At 36.7% G+C, this 18,138-nt stretch overlaps 2 protein-coding genes across 5 annotated transcripts; one reads left to right on the top strand and one right to left on the bottom strand.

Moving 5' to 3' along the window:
• Positions 1-864: 864 nt before the first annotated feature.
• LOC105209446 (soma ferritin) lies at positions 865-2,677 on the bottom strand. Of its 2 annotated transcripts, none has more exons than XM_011179854.3 (3): positions 2,489-2,677; positions 2,005-2,148; positions 865-1,853 (listed from the first exon to the last, which is right to left on the bottom strand). In XM_011179854.3, exons 2-3 carry the CDS (start codon positions 2,114-2,116, stop codon positions 1,294-1,296), a joined length of 672 nt encoding a protein of 223 aa, XP_011178156.1. In that variant the 5' UTR covers positions 2,117-2,148; positions 2,489-2,677; the 3' UTR covers positions 865-1,293. The 2 variants fall into 2 exon arrangements, with proteins under 2 accessions (XP_011178156.1, XP_011178155.1); XM_011179853.3 differs by lacking the exon at positions 2,489-2,677 and adding an exon at positions 2,315-2,482.
• Positions 2,678-4,295: 1,618 nt separating this feature from the next.
• LOC105209448 (ferritin subunit) lies at positions 4,296-8,992 on the top strand. Of its 3 annotated transcripts, none has more exons than XM_011179858.3 (4): positions 4,296-4,474; positions 5,098-5,238; positions 7,521-7,807; positions 7,941-8,992. In XM_011179858.3, exons 2-4 carry the CDS (start codon positions 5,178-5,180, stop codon positions 8,205-8,207), a joined length of 615 nt encoding a protein of 204 aa, XP_011178160.2. In that variant the 5' UTR covers positions 4,296-4,474; positions 5,098-5,177; the 3' UTR covers positions 8,208-8,992. The 3 variants fall into 3 exon arrangements, with proteins under 3 accessions (XP_011178160.2, XP_011178159.2, XP_011178158.2); XM_011179857.3 differs by lacking the exon at positions 4,296-4,474 and adding an exon at positions 4,526-4,682; XM_011179856.3 differs by lacking the exon at positions 4,296-4,474 and adding an exon at positions 4,580-4,875.
• Positions 8,993-18,138: the final 9,146 nt, after the last annotated feature.

Raw genomic sequence — 18,138 nt, forward strand, 5'->3', positions numbered from 1 at the left:
CTAATCTAGATGATGATCTATAGTCGAGAGGTACAAGATCTTTAGATTCTTTCCTTTTAGAAAATACATACATATATCGGGGAAAGTACACGATGATGACCACATTGATGTAGAAGAATACTGTTTAAGGGTTTTTAAATTTTAATTACTAATATTTGAGAGATCATTAATTATATACAAAGAACTGTTCGGAATACCTAATTTATTTAATCATTAATGTGATTTGTTAACTTTTTATATCTAAAGAATATTTTCCTCAATATATTATTCTTAAATATGTACACTTAACATATTTATGTACGTATATACATATATTATTTACATATATGTATATACATACATAAGTTATGCAGCCGTTATTTTGCTCGTAAAACTTCACCTTGTAAACAGCTGTTTGTTAAAACTAATAGGCAAAAATTATCAACTTCCTCTCTGATGAATCTCCCTACCATCTCTCTGTCTCTTTCTATGTTCCCCGCTAGCCTATATGGTTTCTAGCGAAATCTAGTAAGTTCGGTGCAAGAAACTCGTTAATGTTTGGGAATATTGTAACTAATTTGGAAAACAAACATGAAAAGTGAAATGAGAATGTTTGAGTATTATGCTATCAGCTGTTTGTCGGCATTGAGTTTACTAAAAATTGTTTTTGTTTGCTTAAAACTCTATTATGTAGACAAAACAACGCTCAAATAAACCAATTGCTCAGAGAGAGCACTTTTAGAGAGAGAGAGAGCCACTACCGCACATTATGAGTAATTGAGTGTAAAAGAATTTGAGATTTTTGTTTATCACTCGCATATTTATTTATTCAGTTTTTGTACGATTTCTCGCACCAATTATCACAATTCAATGGAAACAAATAAATATGAGAGAAAAAATTTTAATTTTTGTTTTACTATTTCGTTAATTTAACATTTATATTTTGTAAAGTAATCCACTAGCAAAAAAGTTACAACTTCATGTAGAGTAAATAATAATAATAGAAATGAACAATTCAAAAATGTTATAGCACTTATTTTTAGTAATACATATGCATAATTTCATGGATGCGCCTTTGTGCCATAAGCAGAAGTTGGTTGGTTGGTTAATTGGTTGTGTAAATAACATTCATAAAGCTGAAGATTTAAATGCGCAAAGTTGGAATTTATATATTTTTCAAACAAATTTAGTTACATCTTTTTCGGTTTTCGTTTGTAATGTAATGTAAGAAATACGTATAGTATGTATAAGATGGTTCTTCTCAGCTCCGAACGTATAGGTCAGCGCATAATCTTCACTTCACAGCCACAACATTTACTGCTTCTCCAAGTACTGATCGAACAAGTAGATGCCCAATGAGGGATCGGGTTGGTTCATGATCTTCGACAAATCGTTGACGTAGCCCGAAACCTTGCGTATGGAATCAGCCTGTTGGTGCAAGAATTTCTCCTCAATGTAGTGAGCGGTCTGTGGGTCGTGTGGGCGTCCGTGTGTCGATTGGTAGTGTACGTGGCCAGCATCAGCGGTCAAAGTCTTCTCAATGTCCAAAGCAATGCCCAATGAGTGCAACTCATCCTCCTCCAATTTCAATTTACTTTGTGCAATAGAGTTGGGGTGTTGGCTGATGGCACGGAAGTCAACCTGGCCGCCGCGACGTGTGACATGCTTAATCAAATCAATGGCATCATCGAAAGAGCGATCCGACATGGAGCGGTAGAGCTTGTTGAAACCGGGACGATTCTTCTGGTATGAGTTGTAGAACGACGACAACAACAGATATTGGTAGGACTTGTGCAGATTCAAGTTGATGTAGGATTGAATGCCAGATTCAACGTTTTCAATGCCACCATAACGGGAATGGCAAATGACGGGGCCTGCAAGCAGCAAAAAAGGAAGAGAAGAAAACCAAACGGGAAGTGTTTAGTAAAGTTGTTTTATTGAACGCTTTCCCATATGTGTGTCTGTGTGTGTGCGTGCATGGAGAATGCATTTGTGTTGTTTATTTGTTGTTCTAGCTTTACTTACTTGAGACACTGTTGCTGCAGCCGTAAGTCACATTCGAGTGACAGGCGTAGTTTTCAGCGCTGGCCAGGGCGATGAGGCCCGCAAATAGTGTGAGCGCAGTAAACGACTTCATAACTTTGGTTTTGATTTTCTGAGTATTTTACTCTGCAAAGAAACGTAGAAATTGATACCCAATTGATTAATGTTTTTAAAATATTCTTGTTTTTTAGTTTTGTGAAATGTGACAAATTAAGAAAAACACAATGTTTTGTTTGCCTTCACTTATTGCGTTTCAAGTATTTTTATTCGGTATTTTCGCTTTGTTTTCTACCTTTTCGCTGAACACACCAAATTTCAATTCGTTTGTTTCTCTGGAGCAACAACCGACGCGTTTGAGTTGTATATTGGAAATACTGTCTCTTTTAAAGTGTATGGCAAATTTAAAAAAGTTTCACTTCAGCATCGTCTTACTAAATGATAATGAACTCCCTACTCCACAACTTACCTAATAATTCACTGAGGGCTTATTGAATATGTCAAATGTCTCAGTTAAAATTTAGTGCAGTATTTAGTTTTTTACTTATTTTAATAACACACGCTCTCTTTGTTTTTATATTGTTAAGCACAGATGTGTTTCAATGAAACGAAATTTTCCAACTGTCGCTTATAATGCCTGTGTCTGGCCGTTTCTATTCGATCGATAATGCCTTTGCATGCATACCCACACATACGCACACGCCATATTGCTCGCTTGTTGTTTTTGCACTCGTCGCTTTGACTCTCTACTGAGTAGATAACACATTTCATCAATATGGCGGCCAGTTTAGTGTGCGCTCTTAGTATAGTGTGATTTTCCTCATGAGCACACACACATATTCACATTAAAGTGTATAGAGATTTCGAGAGATTTTAGGGTTGTCGTTAGTCATCAAGTCTTTGACAAGTTAGTATAGTACTTGTGCCATATTTGATTGATTTATCAGCGACAACTTAATGCAGTTAGTGTGGGCTAGTCTGCAAATTAAAGCACCTTTGTTGCTAGTACACATTTTTGCATATGGCACTATAAAATTTCTATGTTTGGAAACATCAATTTTTACACGTTATCTAAAAAGTGCATACTATGGAGAGATCCAATAATCATACTGAAACTAAAGTATCTGTTATAAGATTGAAATCCAATATTGTGCCTTTTGCTGGCTCCCACCAACCTATAATAACCTTAAGGACTGAATAAAGTTCTTAAGCAATATGTCATGGACTTTTTATACTGTACAAAATTCATTTGAATAATACCGATGCATTAAAAGATATATTTGATTCTGGTTTAAATACACCTAAATAATAGCACTAGATATATACTGGATTAATTGGGATCTCATGGGGGGTGAAGTAAATATATAACCTCTCCTCTCCAAATGACACTTGGTGATCCGTTACCGCTAACGAGGCTCTATCGACCGAGCACATGGCGGTATATCCTTCAAACCGCACAGAGGAAATTCTGTTGCCTACATGCTGGCTTGGAGCCTCGCTGGCAGACCCAGCACCAGGATCGGGTGCGAGGGCCAATTAGTCATCCATCTTAAAATAACATGATTATAGAAACCACAAGGGCCGTATGCTCCTTGCAAGAGTAACAGGCATTAACATATATATATTTTTTAATTTTAAATTATTCCACTACCAAATTTTTAAATCTCTACTCAATAAGTAAATTCTTTAGGTGAACTATTGTATATGGTCCTCGATTAGTCTCTTAAAAGCCAATTCCAAATTCAAAGTATTTGCATTTAAATCTATAAGATTTAACTGGAATAATTCTTTTTTAATATACATACATGTTAGATACTAAAACTTAAAGACGCCTCTTTATTTATGGTATCATTAAGACAATGTCACTTGGTCATGATGAATTGATCTATTGTCATTCAAAGTGATATGTTAGAGTTGAGAGGAGTTTATGCAGATTAAACATTCGGAATGATAATGGTCTAACTTCTAGAGCGCATAGCAACAAACCAATTTCCGTTCAGTAGTATATACTTCACCAGTATCATATGTGCATGTGCCTCTGCAGTTGGCAACTCTAGTCGACCTTTGTGTTGATATGCAGTAGCAAGAGCCATGTGCAACCAAAACAACAAAGGAAAACAAAAACCAGCTGACTCAAGTCAACGCCAGCCACCATTACGGACGCCATATTGGATTACACAATTTGAATGCTCTCCATACAACGGCTATCGACTACTCACATCTCCCATGAGCAATGATTTCACAAAAAACCAAACAAGACATCTGATGAAATGTGCATAGTACACATATATGGACGTGCATTGGAGTCGTGTGTATAGCATATAAAAAGAATCCAAATTGATAAAGGCAATATTATTAAAAGAACCGACCACATCGTAGAAACAAAAGAATCATACACGGCCCGACATATTGGCGGACATATTAGAACGATAACGAAAAATACAAACAACAACAAGTGAGTACCGAAAGTCTCAACGTGTGTACGTACTCGCTGGTAGTGCTGAGAGATTAGTGTGGGCATTTAAAAGTGTTAGGTTCGTCTCGCCAGCAGTCAGTACGTATTCGCATTCAGTAACAACAAAGAGAGTTTTACGACAGCGCTGAAAAAGATTTACTTTTCAAGTCAAATATTCATAATTCAATCAACCTGTGATTACTAAAGTGTACGACCATTGTGTCCAGAACTCTATTATCAGGCGATATACTAACGCATTAACTCATCAAAGGCCAAACGTTTTGCCTTCTATACCAGTGTGTATAAAGGCACAGAGGCGGTTGCAAATCAGATCAGATCGAGCAGTCGTTTGAAGAAATTGTCAAAATCAAAAAAATTCAATTGAAAGCAATAAGAAAAAAGTTCGTGTTTCCCTCTACACACATCACTCTTTATCATTCACCTAGTGATAGTAAATCGATTATTTTTTTTCTTTTCCAAATTTGTGTGCACATAACCAAAAGCTAGTGTGAAATCTAACGCAAATACATACAAACATCCAAACATATTGGAAGAAATCATAAACTTTGAAAGATATTTAACTACCGTGAGTTAATTAAAATTATTCATTTTCTTTTGTGCAGTTAGCGAAGAGACACACGCAATAAAAGCAAGAGTGAAGAAAATCCTGAATACTAATTAAGCAAGGAAACGAGAAGACAACATGATGAAATTATTAGCCGCAGTTTTGTTGCTGGCCGTAGCGGTCAACGCACAGATGACATGTAAGTATTGTGAACTCAGGACAAAGCAAAAGTTTTTAATTTTTATTGAATTTATAGTGAATTTGTGTTGTGAAAGTGCCAAGTGATTTTTGTTTTTCATATAAAATGCATAAACATGAAAAGAAACAAGTAGAATTCGTCTTGCTGCGCATTTTCGAGTCATATCCACTCAGAGTAACGATAACAAGAGAGTGCGTGTATTTCCGCTCACAAAAATTTTGAGAGATTCAAACGAGTGCGTTTCAACGAGCAAAAGTCATTTCACACTAGACAAAGGTGAATTTGTTTGGCATTATTCCAGGTAGAAAAAAAGAAAATATAATGTGAGAATCTCTTTGTTTTGGTAATACGTAGAAATTTCTTTTCGACTCGCGTGATGACGAAAAACAACAGCATTTTTGTTTACAAACAATGACAATTGGAAACTTTTAGACTTTGGGCGTTGTGCCAATATTTTATTGGTAAATATATCTTTGTGCAATCCGATGTTATGCCGGTGTATATTGACTCACGTTTTTGTCGGAAAATTAATGAACGCTTGTTAAACTCCGTGTTATTTTTTTGTTGCGGTAAACTCTTAAAAAAAAATCCCCTTAAACAGTCGTATTTAATCTACTGTTTAACAGCTGTTTCAGTTCTTTTTTATTGTTAAAGTAGCGTTTCCAAAACATTTCACCGTCTGATATATATTCACATATATATCTTTCATTGCAAGTCCATATGTACGTAGGTTTCTATATTTCATATGACTAAACCGGTTTGTTTGGCATGCTCACACACAAGTTTACTGAGCAATCTCTGTTGACTCGATACGCATACCAATTTGACCCTGATATTAACTCTTAGCAATGGCTTAGATCTTGCCAGATTCTTATATACAGATATGTACTTAAAAATATACACCTCGTGTGTCTAGAGTAGTCTCTCTAATGATAGTTATACTCACTTCAATTGCTCTTAGTGCTTTATAATATTCTAGCTATTAATTTCATTAGTGATTAAATTAGTTAGCCAAAGTTCATTGATCTGGATTCTTTGTATTTTTCTTAAAAAAAAATTTGACATTTTTGGTTTTTCGAATTACATACTAAATTTTTTCGAATTTAATTTTAAAGAACTTATTGTTCAAAAAAGAGATCATTCGGTTTGACAACTGTTGGTTTTTATACATTTTATTTTTGTTTACAATTCGAGAATTTTCTATATATTTAGACAATTTTCTATATTATTAGTCCCATATAAGTTATTCTGCATAACTGAACTGACTTTATTTGTATAATATAAAAATAAAAACTTCGAAATCTGGCAAACTCTCCGCCCTAATCCAATGACAACAAACATTATTTCGTCCAACTCTTCCGTTTGAATTTTTAATCACTTATTTTTATTTAATTTTACTTTCATTTCCTAAATCAGTTTAGCATAAAATATTATAATTTAGCAACTGTAAATTATTGTATTCCCCCATTGCCTTCTACTACTATCGAACGTTATTTATATATAAATCCATATATACATAGGTATGAGAGTATCGCCTTGACAAAATCAAAGTAGCACATTGACTTCACTCAATTAAATATAATTTTGCTCTGAGTACTTACTGAGCAACATCACACTTTACTAACTCATAGTGTACACTCAGTAGAGTGGAAATTTTACTCGGGAGATTTTTGCACACGGCACCACTAGTGGCTAGTAACACTAAATGCTGCTTGGTATATCCCCTTGCCCTTAAATTTGCTTCCCTAGAGCTGTTGTTGTTCGTCAAACCACTGTGGGAACGTGTGAATCAATATACTGTGTTGTTGTTACTTCTTTATTATGTTTTTCCTATTTACAATCCAGACTTTAAGTGCTACATATAAATACACATACTTGCATACATACATATGTGCATATTTATATAAATATTTTTCTGTAATTATACGCTAAATTCATTTGAAACGCCGAAACCAGAAATAATAACAACGCTTTGGTGGGGTCGAAGAGCAGTAGTAGCGGCAGGCAGGGCGTTAGTCACATTACATGGGGATATTTTGTTTAGTCGCCAATTGATAAGCAAATGATGATTTCGACTTTATATTGAAAGGCATACATGTAAATTACAATTTTGCAGATATTTTATTACGACGCAACAACAAAATGTATGACATTGAAAGTTACAAATGGCTTTTCAACAAATTGCGCACTTTTCACCTTAACTTATGTATCTCCAGTACTTTTCGTAACATATGTTTGTATGTCTCATGCTAATTTTCGAAAATTTTCTCTCATCCCAACAGGCCGTTTGGAGCACCCACGCCTTCCCGTCGAGTGGATTGGTCTGAATGACAAGAACGGTCAATGTTTGGAGGAGATGCGCAAGCAAATCCAAATGGAAATCAATGCCTCTAACATCTACTTGGCCATGGCTGCACACTTCTCACGCGACGTCGTCAATCGTCCCGGTTTCGCTGAGCATTTCTTCAAGTCGGCACGCGAAGAACGTGAACATGGTTCGAAACTCATTGAATATCTGTCCATGCGTGGTCAGTTGACAGACAGTGTCACCGATTTGATTCAACTTATTGTAAGTGCACGTTCTAAACATATTCTTTTCATTAAAAACATTTTTATATATTTGTATATATTTTAAAATATACACACTTTCGAACTGCCACTAATTCATGTTCATTTCAATTATATTTTTTCTCTTTTATCAGGATGTTGACGTTAAGGTAGACAGCGGTGTTGATGCACTACGTCAAGCTTTGGAATTGGAGACCAAGGTCACCAAGAGCATTCGTTCATTGATCAAGACCTGTGAGAAGTCACCCAACTGGTATCACTTGGTCGACTGGCTAACTGGTGAATTCTTGGAGGAACAACTCACCGGACAACGCGATTTGGCTGGCAAATTGAGCACACTCACCAAGATGATGTCCACCCAAGGTGCTGTGGGCGAATTCTTGTTCGACAAGCAATTGTAAATTACCTCCTACAACAACTACAACATCAAAAACAAAAACAAAAACAACTAAAACGCTACAACCAGTCAGGTGGTCATCAATTAATGCAATATAAAACAAAACATTTCGACCAATCATAACACTAACAGACGGACGGCATGGGATGTACGTAGGGGATGATGCAGTGCTTATCTCTTATACTTATACCAACTAAATAAATAAGTGATGAAATTATGTATGAATTGAAATTATGAAAAAAATAATAGTATTCTTTTTGCATTATTGTGTTCTATTATATATATGTATATTAGTGTATTAAACCAAAAAATCGGAAATGAATTTCAAATCTTAACTTTCAGCTTGTTTTTCTAAATTTTCTAAATTTTCTTAAACTTTTTGCTAAACAGTCAATTACACATAATTGGTATTTATAAAACAAACAAATAAATTTCGAAAATACTCTGCACAGTAACACACAGTAAGGCATGCATTTATGTATTATTTTTTCATAACGGGTGTAGAAGGTGTGGCGCGCAATATGGGCTTCACTACTTGTCTAAATTTACAATACATATTTTCTATGTGCCATTGCAAACATTAATTTATCTATTGAAGTTTATTTAAATGAATTTATTATGCTTTTGTAGCGTCAAACATTGAGCATCGTAAATTTAATTTCTTTGTTATTAAGGCTGAGCGTGTGAGTTAGTTCTATCACTATGCAAACCTGTATGTATGTATGAAGAGCGGAAAGAATAATAAATATTTACATGTGTCTACTGCGATTTAAAGTAGTTTAAAATAAACATGAGTTTCACTTATCAGCAGCATTGTGCTGTGGGCATTTCGAAGAATTTGACAGCCGCCCATTTATTTATCAATCAAAAGTCGTAGAGTAGCGGTTTTAAGATAACACTCGTGTGAGTGATAACAATGCGTACTCAAGTACGTGAGTAAATACACACAAATGGCGGTGCTTTCAATGCCGCTAGTTACACATGTTTTAAAATCAGTCTAACAGATATCGAAAAAATTTCCACCGACTCCTGAGCGCCAGTCACTACCCTTACAGCAATGTATGGGTTTGAACTCGAATTTCTAAATTTTTCCAAATTAAGATGGGTTAAAGAAAAATATGGACCATAAAGCTCAAACAATTACGAGAAATATATTTCATAGAATTTCATTCCGAACAAACCAAAAATGGCCTTATCAGATGTTATCTTCGTTTGAGGTCCTTAACCTTAAATTAAGGCGGACCGGACTACCAGAACTGTTAGTAGACTGTATATTGAAAGTAAAATGTTATTGAAAAAAGCTCTTAAATTATTTTTTTCGTTATACAATGGAGAATAGAGGACTAAGGACACAATACGGTATAATTGTCTACATAATATAGAGGGCACTAATCTCATATACCGCTGTTCTTGTTTAATACAGTGGCAGTATATCAAGATTATACCGAACTCAATTGCATTAAATCCAATTGGATAACTTTTTATTGAGAACAAAGGAAAGTCCATGTGTTCTAGCAAAGGCGGGACATTCCGGAAGAAAGTGATGAGATGATTCTACCCCTTCAGTTTCTACAGCTAGCATCCGGTAAGATTTCTAACCTTACAGCGTGGATCCCGTTGTAACAATGGCCAGGAAGAACCCCTACGACTAAAAAGAGGTAAACTTTACTGAGGGCGAAGAGCTCGGACCTCCTGCGAGTCACCTTAAGTCAGAAGGATCTGGCGACTGCGCTAGAGCTAGTGACTGACCCGCGCTTACCCAGCACAGCCGAGGCCCATCGGTTCAGTAATAAACCGCAATAGGACAACGGTGTGGGAGCCACATGCCCATTTCATACAACGCCGAGATATCTTTGCTCGTACTGGGAACTTGGAAATTTCCCATCAACCATGAGAGCTACGTCGTCAGCGTAAGCTACCACCCAGCAGTCGCTCTCCGCGAGCTTTTCCAACAGTTCGATAAGGACATAACTCCGTGTGACTTTGTCCTATTTTCAAAAATAAATAGAATCTTAAAAAGCCGTCGTTTTACAAACATAGATGAAAACGCTGAAAGAACTAATGGATATCCCAAAATTCGTGTTGGAGAAGTGTTTCGATGATTACAAGAAGCGCTGGCAGAAGTACATAGTATGGAATTGGGACTATATTGAAGACAATAACATTGATATAGAGGAATGAATAATTATTTTTTCAAAAATTTCCGTTATTTTTTAACACATCTCGTATACTGAGTACTCTGCTTAGTCTTCTGATTAATAATATTTGCACCGATTTGAATGAACCGTATTTTACATGATGTTAAATTTAATTCGAGTTGACGAGAGTTGCGAAGTACGTAGTACGTATGTTCATCGTTACTCCGCCGTTTTTTCAAACGAATAAAAAATTAAAAAGTACATCCCTCAATACTTTTCTCCATTTAAAATAGTTCAAAAAAATACCAAATATATGTCCATTAATCCTTCAATGCGCCCTTTCTTCGCACACAAAAAGAATAATTTATAAGTGAGCAAATTATCTCGAGCAAAATTTTGGCTGGCCCCAGGCGCAACTATCCGAAAGTCGACATTGTATTTATAAAATATGTATGTATGTGTGTATGTCGGTACAAATAGAGTCACAGGACATGTATTGAATTATGATAACTTGTTACAGCTGTCAGTTTGCTGTCAATCGGCTCAATCGCACATACTCTCATGCATAAGTAATATTACTATAAAAAGGATTGAAGGCGTGATGAAAGCGCTGACAACCACTCACCATTTGCTAATACAAATTTCGGAAATGAGGCATAAAGGGGCGTTTGGTCATTTGCCTTTATTCAGCAATTTGTACGTGTCCACGGTGCATTTGTATTGCTTTTTAGATTTTTTTTTGCGTTTTTAGATAAAGAAAGTCTTTGTGTAAATAATCGAAATGGTTGACATGCGGTCACCGTAACAAAAAGCTTTGGTGACTTTGTAGGGATATGAAGATTATAGGCAGTTAAGGGTACATGTGTGCATTTTTAACTACCCAAATTGGCTGAAAACGAAAAGTTTAAATAAAATTGCCGTTTGTTATTGGAAAATTTGACAGTCGAACATCATTAACAACAAGGATTGTGTTAAGTTGTGGATACATGTAGGCGTTTATGGTGATTGCGAACAACTGAAATATGTGATTTATGTACACCCTTTTAACGTTATTTAGTTTACTGCGAAATTGTTCCCTGAGTCAAGTTTTTCGTGGAAGTCAATAAAGTCCTTAACTCCGCAATTTCTGCAAAAATGTTCGAAAAATTAACCTCTTGGTTGGAATTTATACGGTCTTTTTGGCAGCTATTACTTGATTTATACTCGATTTGGTTTTCAATTTCATAATGAACAGACTAACTCCAGAACAACGTTTATTGCTGACATACGGGTCCAATCTCTGCAAAAAATGGTCGAAAATTAGTTCTGCAATCCATTTTATATCTTCCCTTAGTCACCATTGGCTAAATTTGTATGGAGGAAGGCGAAATTAAAGCACTTAAAACTAAAGACTTATAATATCGATTTTTCACCAGACTGTGATTATAAAATGTCGCTAGTAAGTGGATAATAGCCTTAGTCGAAGGTCGTTTGATTTATATGACCGGCGTTCTCACATGAGGTTGCTTTCGAAACCTTTGGCGCGAGGATCAATCTCGTAATCTCGATTTGCTGAATATTGGTTCAAAACTCCATCCAGTCATGAAGGGAAATATCTGAATATGATTGATTGATTCATAAGTTTTCGGAACACCCTTATTAAAAATATGCATAGTTATTTTCGTATATTGGATCAACTTTAAAATGGGTGTCTCAGGCAATGCGTGAGATAGCTTAATGAAAATAATATATGTACATATATTGCCTCCGCCCCAGAGATTGCTCTACATCTTTAAATTCAATTCGTCTAATAACGAGTACAAGAGTATTTAATGCGCGGCGGGTTTGAACCTAACCTCCCATATTTATACTAATTTGAAATAGTACACATTTGACAATTTCAATAAATTAATGATTGCGATGAAAGGATAAAAAATCTCCACTATCGAGATTATATTAATTTGCTAACTGTCGAACAACTTAATACAAACACTTCTAGCCACATATTTTGTTTATATTCTCAGACCCTTCTCAGAGTCCTCAGACACAAGGAAGACATAGCTGAGTGTCAAGTTGTAAGTACTTATTTGAATTTTCAATATCTCTAATCTGCATTGCTTCAAAGGTCACAATTGATTAAAATCTCAAAGTCGCACATTCGAATTGCATACCAACATATATGAATATAAGGGCCAGTAGAAGACATTCTTAAGTAACCCTTCCATAAGCGCCTGCACAAGTCCAGTGAATATAAATGTCGACTGTCCCGTTGTGGAAGCTGGTGGCGATAAGAAGGTGAATGCCGGTTTAACATATTGACTTATATGCCATTTAACACAAGATTTATGTGCTACAACAACAACCATTTCAGGAAGCTCACTGCTGACTACCAACTCACCGGACCGCCAGCCGAGCTCAGCCAGCAGTTAGTTATCATCACAGGCATTTACAAGTACATGCAATAAATGGATTTGCATATTAGCACTTGCCGGCGAAAGTATTCCACATGCAACCCTGGTGTCTTCGGATTGTCCATATATTTAATATCCACAACTTTCTTCTTGAATCCTTGGCTGCTACTGTCCCATTCGGGGAATGCAGACACGATTTGCATTTGCCTGCGGACGTTAGACCAACCAAAACTCAGACAGGTGGCGGAGAGGCAGGCGGCCAGGCAATTGTAGCTAAGATTTAAGCTGAGAAAAGATGCTTAAATTAGATATAAATCATCGAAAATACGATAAACACACGCACAGCCAGCCACACACACCATACCCAGACCAGAGTGCATTTGCATTGAGTTGTCCTGGCAGCGAGTTTGAAATTCTTAAACGAAAGGGTTATGCGACACTTAAGAATCCCAGGCACTTCGGCGGCGGTGAATGGCTTAAAAGAATGCGTTGGTTGGGGGAAAGCAAGTGTTGTTGTTGCTTTCTTTAAGAGCTTGGGTATGCTTGAGTGTGTGCGTGTGCCTATTAGAAGGACACCCATACGCTTAGGGTTTATGAGCGCGTGTAATACCCTTTGATTTATCGTGTTTATAGTCGAATATTGTCATGTCTAATTTAAGAACCATATTTATGCGCATTTTCCTATTTTGGCGTGTAAATTTATTTATCAAAGCACCAAAGGTTGTCGGCCCTCCCACAAATATTTATTTATTGCCAGTTTTTGGGTGCGTATGAGGTCCACACTTATGGTCAATTTGGGAATCGCACGATGTATGATTGTTCCGCCGGCCAGTCACTGTCCCGTTGTTTGTAGCTCGCGGCTATTCTACGTTTTATTAAGATTTCTTAGCAAACTTTTGTAATTACGGCAACTTTCACTCGTTTCACTTGGCGTGTGTCTGTGTGTGTGTGTGTATTTATTCACAAAGGACATGTGTGTTGTTCATTGCTCTCCAGCGCCATACTTATATTGTACTTATTATGTACAAGTATACTGTTATTGTAAATGAGTATTGTTGTTGTTGTAATGCATTTTGGGCGAATGACATTTAGTTTCCACTGACCATTGACTACAGAAATAGTTGCGAAAGTTGCATGAAACTTATAAATAGTTTGTCAGTTTCGCTTTTATCTCCTTACATACATACATACTCGCATATTTACCGTTTTCTTAGTTGACTCACTTTATATGGCTTTGAAGTTTGATGTCCTTAGTGAAACTTAATGGCAACAAAAGTGTCTGAGTGTGTTTGTATGAGTAATGTTATGAAAATATTTCTTTATAATTAAAATATGAAAATTTATTATCTTTCGATTAATTTAATTCGAATTAATTTCTTCTTTGTTAATAATTATATATTCTTTGACAGGAAATAGATGCCATGATCTCATTGATTGGAGTGGACAATGATCCGTCGATCACACTAGGTTGTCAAATATCCCTTCCGCCTTTTTATTTTTTGAATTTCGCTCGTGTATGGCAATACTATACATATTTGAAAGGTCTTGACATAACCTGCAAAACAACGCTATGCGTGATTAGTTTGGATATTGCGTTTAACAGTTATGGACGTGTAAACATGGAGTTCACTTACGCCGAAATTCGTGCTATTTTAAAGTTTTCCTTCGTTAAAGGCAAATCCGCTAGAGAAACGTTCTGTGAGATTAATAGTGTTTTGGGGTATGGTACTCTATCATTTCGAATTGCGGAGGAAAGGTTTCGACGATTCAGAGGGGGTAAAAACGAAACCATGGATAAGCCAGCCGGCGTAAGACCTATGACGACGAATACCGATCAAATCATGGAAAACATCGAGTTAGATCGGCAAGTGGCATCTTGTGACAACTACCAGGAGATGGGAGTTAGTCACCAAACCATTTTAAACCATCAGCAGAAGGCTGGATACTAAAAAAAAGCTTGATGCTTGGGTGCCGCATGATTTGGCGCAAAAAAACCTTCTGAACCGAATCAACACCTGCGATATGCTGCTGAAACGGAACGAACTCGACCCATTTTTGACTCGGATGGTGACTGGCGACGAAAAATGGATCACATACGACAATATCGATTGAAGACGGTCGTGGGCGATTGTCGGTGAATCATCCCAAACAATGACCAAGCCGGGATTGACGGCCAGGAAGATTTTGCTGTGTGGGATTGGCTCAATTGATATTGATCCCATATAGCCAGGCGCTTAATTCTATCATCTACTGCGAACAACTGGACCGCTTGAAGCAGGCGATCGACCAGAAGCGTCCAGAATTGGCCAACAGGAAGGGTATAGTGTTCCACCAGGACAACGCCAGACCACACTCCTATTTGATGGGAGGTTTTATCACATCCACCATATTGCCGCGTCATAGCGCCAAGTGATTACAACTTGTTCCTGTCCATGACGAACGCCCTTGGTTGTGTAAAGTTGAACTCAAAAGAGGCTTGTGAAAAGTGGCTGTCCGATGATTTTGCCGCCTAGATGGAAACAGATTATCGAACGAAACGGCGCATATTTGAACTAAATCCGACCACTGTAACACTTTTTATAAAGCGTTAATTAAAGAGCAAAAAAGCGGAAGGGAGATATTAGACGATCTAATATTACAACAGATGTGAATGTCCACTTTCTATACCAACATTGAATTCGAACAGACTGTTGTAGCCATATCCTAGGTGTGTTCGCGGTCCCAAGCGATCAATATTTTTCTTCTACTTCGGCACTATAACTGTGGATCAGTCTGGGCCGAGAACACACAACTTCGCCAGTTGTACATCTCAAGTGCAAACGGGTCTATATGAACTTGGTGCTTTCATTGGATACTTTTCAAGAGAGCATACGTACGATATGGCCGAACCAGCGTATTCGTTAGATTTTTATGCACTTCACTATATTCATGTCGCCGTAGAGCTCATACAGTTCATGGTTCCATATTCTTCGGTGCTCTTCGCTCACGTTGACGGCTTCAAAGTTTTTGCGGAGAAAGGTTCTTTTGAATGCTCGAAGTACCTTCTCATTTCGGTTTGTCATCGTTCATCGTGTAATAGGGCGGGAAGGATGACCGACTTATAGAGCTTAATTTTGATTCGTCGAGAGCACCCGTCGGCAAGAGTTATTCTGCGCTTGATTTCCAGGCTTCAGAGGAATCTTTGCGCCTGGCCTCCAGATACTTTGTCTTCCCTCTGGAAAAAGTTTCCACAACTGATATATATCTAACATAATCAAAGAGTTTTCCAAAAGCGATCGATTCAGCAGAAACACGAAGTGTAGTTCTGATTTTAAAAATATAAAAAGAAGAAAATAATACTGCCAAATATCGCTCGCCGTTTTAATGCGGTTGAAACTTGTAGAACCCCATCAATTAGGATTAAAATAAAGGGGGGCTATGAGAAACAAATAAGAAATCAACAACCTAAGTGCGAAAGGCTTTACTTTAATATTATGTGGATTATTTTTAAAAGTTGTCAAATAAGTTTTCTTTAAAGATAACCTAAATTTCTTCCATTTCATTTAAATTTGAGGCATCAGGAGAACATCCTGCGGCCATACATTTGATCACTCGCTGCGTTATTCGTGTTTAGAATATCATAAAACTGGCCACTTAACGTGCAACAACACCAACCACAGCTAAGAATTAATCCAACGACGTTAACAATACACAATAGAGTCGCAAAGCTTTTGATGGATCTCAATAAATACTACAAATGTCCGCAATTGGAGAGCTCGATTTGCGGCCGTGAGTAACACAATCCGGTTAATATTTAAAGAGAAAGTGGAAAAAATGAAATAGAATAATCTATGCGGTGGCTGGACGAATTCCCCAAGCAACTTGACGCTTTTACTGTTTTCTTTCCATCTGAGCTATTCGCGCGTGCCTCTCGTGCATATCGAATGCGGCCGAGGAAAGGGTTAATGGTGCGATGGCACCCGAAACGAATAGATGTATGTGTGTGTGTGTTCGCAGTTGGTGCTTGCGATGCGATGATGGATTTTGATAAATACCCTTAAGGGATCCACTTTGATGTGCTGGACAGCGGATATTGGCAATATGAGTGCGAATTCGGTAGGGGGACGGTTTACTTAAATTGGTGTTATCTGATTGTTTTAGTTGATTTCATTTAGTTATTTTTGTTCAATTGTATGTAGAATATATATTAATTTCTCTGCGGTTATTTGTTCTATTTTATTTAGATTGACATGCCATTTTTTTTGGTTTAGTTAGCTGGCACTTGAGCGTATTAAATTGCGACAAATGGTCACTTTATTGATGGCCAACGGGAAAAGGGTACATTCAGAATGGGCAGATGTGTCTATCGTGCGCGAGTATCTTAATATTTTATCTCATGTTGGAGAAAGAGATAGCTCAAGTGGACATTGAGTGAGACTTACAGAGAGTTTAAAAAAATCTTGGCATTTTTTAAATAAATTCGGTTAAACGAAAGCTCTGTGAATAATGAGTGATGTTCGATCTCACAATCGACCGATTCACCGAGTCACCAATTAATGAAAACTACGCAAAGTTAAATAAATTTGGGAGTCTAAATTAACACATTATTCCAGAACCCAGTGATATTTTCCTATTTTCAGACAAAATACTTGTTACTAGAAAAACACGCCGAAACTGAGTCTTATATTAAAGAAAAAGACCAATCCTACTACAGTAATGAAATAGCGAAAAGTTGGAAGATATATATACTCGATGGTAACGTTATTATTAGATTAAACAAGCGCGAAAGTTTCAGCTGATGTCATTGAGATCAAACGAATTTATTGCATATTTCCTTTGGACACAATTTTCCGAAATATCTTGAGAGAATTGTAGTATCAGAGTTGTAGCAAATCCACAATAATCAATACTCTCAAATACAATTCTTTGAAATGCACTTAAAAATTACAAGTTAATTTCAAATTACTTAACAAGTTAGGAGGGGCTAAACTCGGATGTAACCGAGCATTTTTAAAAGGGTCAACGGATGAATTTCTGTATAGGAAACGATCATGCCGGAAATGAAACACCCGGAACCGGATATTCAACTGTCCCCAACTTAAACAGGAAACACATAACCGGACCGCTGCACGTTTATGATCGCCTGGTACAAATCGTCCATTTGAAACTTTGCAAAAATCACATGCAAACATAACATGGCCATAACTCCGGTAAATCTGAACCGATTTTGATGATCTTGGTGTCAAATGAAAGAGAATTTTCACAACTACGTATTTTTACTCATAAGATAGTTTATATATTTTCTTTTTTTTTTTTTTTGCTAGTGTTTACTTACCACATCACAACCCTGTAGGCCGTCTTCTCCTTTATTATTAATTAAGCACTATCAGAAGACTTCGCGAATTGAAAAATATAGTGATTGTGTGTT

This window comes from Zeugodacus cucurbitae, chromosome 2 (assembly GCF_028554725.1).
Source record: "Zeugodacus cucurbitae isolate PBARC_wt_2022May chromosome 2, idZeuCucr1.2, whole genome shotgun sequence".
Taxonomy (NCBI): domain Eukaryota; kingdom Metazoa; phylum Arthropoda; class Insecta; order Diptera; family Tephritidae; genus Zeugodacus; species Zeugodacus cucurbitae.